Source organism: Merops nubicus, unplaced genomic scaffold, assembly GCF_000691845.1.
Source record: "Merops nubicus isolate BGI_N331 unplaced genomic scaffold, ASM69184v1 scaffold34788, whole genome shotgun sequence".
NCBI classification, from domain to species: Eukaryota; Metazoa; Chordata; class Aves; order Coraciiformes; family Meropidae; genus Merops; species Merops nubicus.
In genome coordinates this window covers 5,684-8,060 of record NW_008628354.1, presented here as the reverse complement: position 1 = coordinate 8,060, position 2,377 = coordinate 5,684, and the positions used below count along the sequence as shown (strand labels likewise).

The window sequence follows — 2,377 nt, the reverse complement described above, 5'->3', positions numbered from 1 at the left end:
TGCCCTCGGGTCCATCCTCTCATGGTGCCAAGCGGGAATTTCGGCTGCCCCGACCTGCTGCCTCCATCCCCGGCGCCGAGGATTAATGAAGGAGAAGCGATCGCTGGGTTAGAAGCAGAGACCAAGGGGCTGCTGGAAAACGGGCTCTGGGAAACTGTGCTGGCCCAACCAGCGTTAAAAACGTCATCATTTGTTCTTTTTGAGTCTTTTTGTTTTCCTTCATAACCTTTTATTTTTTCCAGAAACCGGCCTTATTGGCGATTTCTACAATTTAAAGGGTAACGTACCACGGGTGGTATTTTAAGAGAGGACCCCTGAGGGCTCTACACGAACCCTTTTAGCAGAGCAGAGAGAAAAGTCAAATACATGGAAAAAAAATAACAACAAAACCCCCCCACGGGGGAAGAGTATCAAATATTAAAATAGTTTTAATATTTAGAAGGCGATACTCACTTGAGATTGAAATCAGCCCAAATTGATGTGTGCAGCAGAGACAAATATGGTACAAATCAGTTATAATGGTCAAAAATCAGAACTAATTAAAAAAAAAAATTAAAAACAACAAAAAAAAAAAAGGATCTAGGGGAGAATAAACATAATTTCTCAGTATCTAGAGGAATGGAAAATCCAATGTGGACACCAACTGCCTTGGGTGCCCGGGGCAGTGAGGGCAAGGAAGAGGGCTGGGTGGCAAAGAGGCTTAGTGAGGTTTTTGGGGGTTCAGATGCCTCTCGGCCACCTGGGGTTTGCTTGGGATGGGGCTTGGAAAAGGGGGAGACCTCCCGGGAGGCTGAAGGCCGTCCCGTGAGGCTAAAGCCTTCACCTGCCTCCTGCGTTGAGCCCCGGGGGCGGGTGCTGCTGGCACACACCGGGGGTGGAGGTGGTGACGGCTCCATTTGGGGGAGTTTCAGCCCCCTGGGATTGCATGGAGCATCGGGGTTTGTTCTCCTGGAGGTCACTTTTGGGAGGGTTTTGGGTGGGAGAGGATCGTGTCGTCTCTGGGTGCTCCCCGCCACGTGCAGGGCTTTCAAAACCCAACGGGATCTGGGCGCCCAGTGGGTGGTTGATATACAGAAATTGAGGGAAAATACAAAATTAAACTAAGTAAACGTTGTTTCCATGGCAGGAGGAATGAGCTCTTCTTGCAATGATGGATTGGGAGTGATCTGGGCGCCCAGTGGGTGGTTGATAAACAGAAATTGAGGGAAAATACAAAATGAAACTAAGTAAACGTTGTTTCCATGGTGGGAGGAATGAGGTCTTGGAACAATGGATTGGGAGCACATCTTGTGGCAGATCTTGGATGCGTTTATTTCTTCACCATCCCACCTCTCTGCCCCCTCTGGCTGCAGCTGATTCTCCCCAAAACTGTTGGCATTTAGATTTTTAAAATGAATTCAGCTTGTCTGGGAGCAGGAGGTGGCTGCCATTAGCCCAAAGTGAAGAGCTCTGCTCCTTTCCAGGTGGCTGAGGCAGCATCTGAGCTACACGATTCAGATCAGAGATCATCCAGGACACCCGTCCCAGAGCAAAACCAGAGGAGCCATCAAAAGAGCATCTGCTTAGAGCCCAATGGCCTCTTCTTTTTGAAAAGGAGGAAGAGAGAGGAAAAAAAAAAAGAAGTCCAAGGAGGTTTCCACACCCAACTGGGACATCTTGGGGTGTCCCAGGCACCAGAGAGGACAAGACCCCTTTAGCCTGTTTTCTGGAGAATGTTTCCATCAGCAGCAGGCTGGAATTAATGATCTAAAATGTCCTTTTTTTTTCCCCCATATTTCCTTTCTATCCATCCAGGTCTGGCTGCTCCAGGCTGAGGCCTCAGCTCTCTGGCACCGTTTGCCATGTCCCAGCAAAGCATCACTGCGTTCATCCAGGGGGGGACGAGCCTCTGCTTCCATCTGGCCCAAAATCACCCTCCCAGGAGGAGGAGGAGATCTCTCCACCCCACGCTGCCCGAGTAGCTGCCTCTTTCCACATGCTTGGCCAACGATCCAGCGGAATCTACCGGCAGCAGGACCCCCCCAGCCCCGGCTCCCCTTCATCCCCCCAAAAAAAGGCTGTACTCACCTGGGTCGGGGGCGATGCACTCGCACTTGTACATGGTCACGTAGTCCGGCTTGAAGTCCGAGTTGATGGGGTAGTACTTAAAGGCTCCAATCATCTTCTTGATGGCGTCGTAGATGAAGATGAAGCTGATGAGGGTGGAGAAACCTTCCTCTGTGAAGCGGGTGATGTACTTTATAATGAAGCTGGCGTCGGTGGCCACCAGGATAAGGCACTGTAGGGCAGAGTGCAGGCCGATCCAGAGGCGGAACTCCATGTAGTCGATGCCGTTGCCTCTGAAAGGTGGGACGAGGCGAGAGCGGCCCCCTGGGAA

General features: G+C 50.9%; 1 protein-coding gene across 1 annotated transcript in view; it reads right to left on the bottom strand.

Annotated features, from left to right (window-relative positions):
- The window catches only part of LOC103779009 (electrogenic sodium bicarbonate cotransporter 4-like), a gene marked incomplete at both ends in the record, with an annotated part of 9,633 nt that overhangs the window by 1,576 nt on the left and 5,680 nt on the right, over positions 1-2,377 (bottom strand). The window contains one exon of the mRNA XM_008946626.1: positions 2,068-2,339. Within this exon, the coding sequence (XP_008944874.1) occupies positions 2,068-2,339 (272 nt within the window). The remainder of the gene's footprint in view (positions 1-2,067; positions 2,340-2,377) is intronic.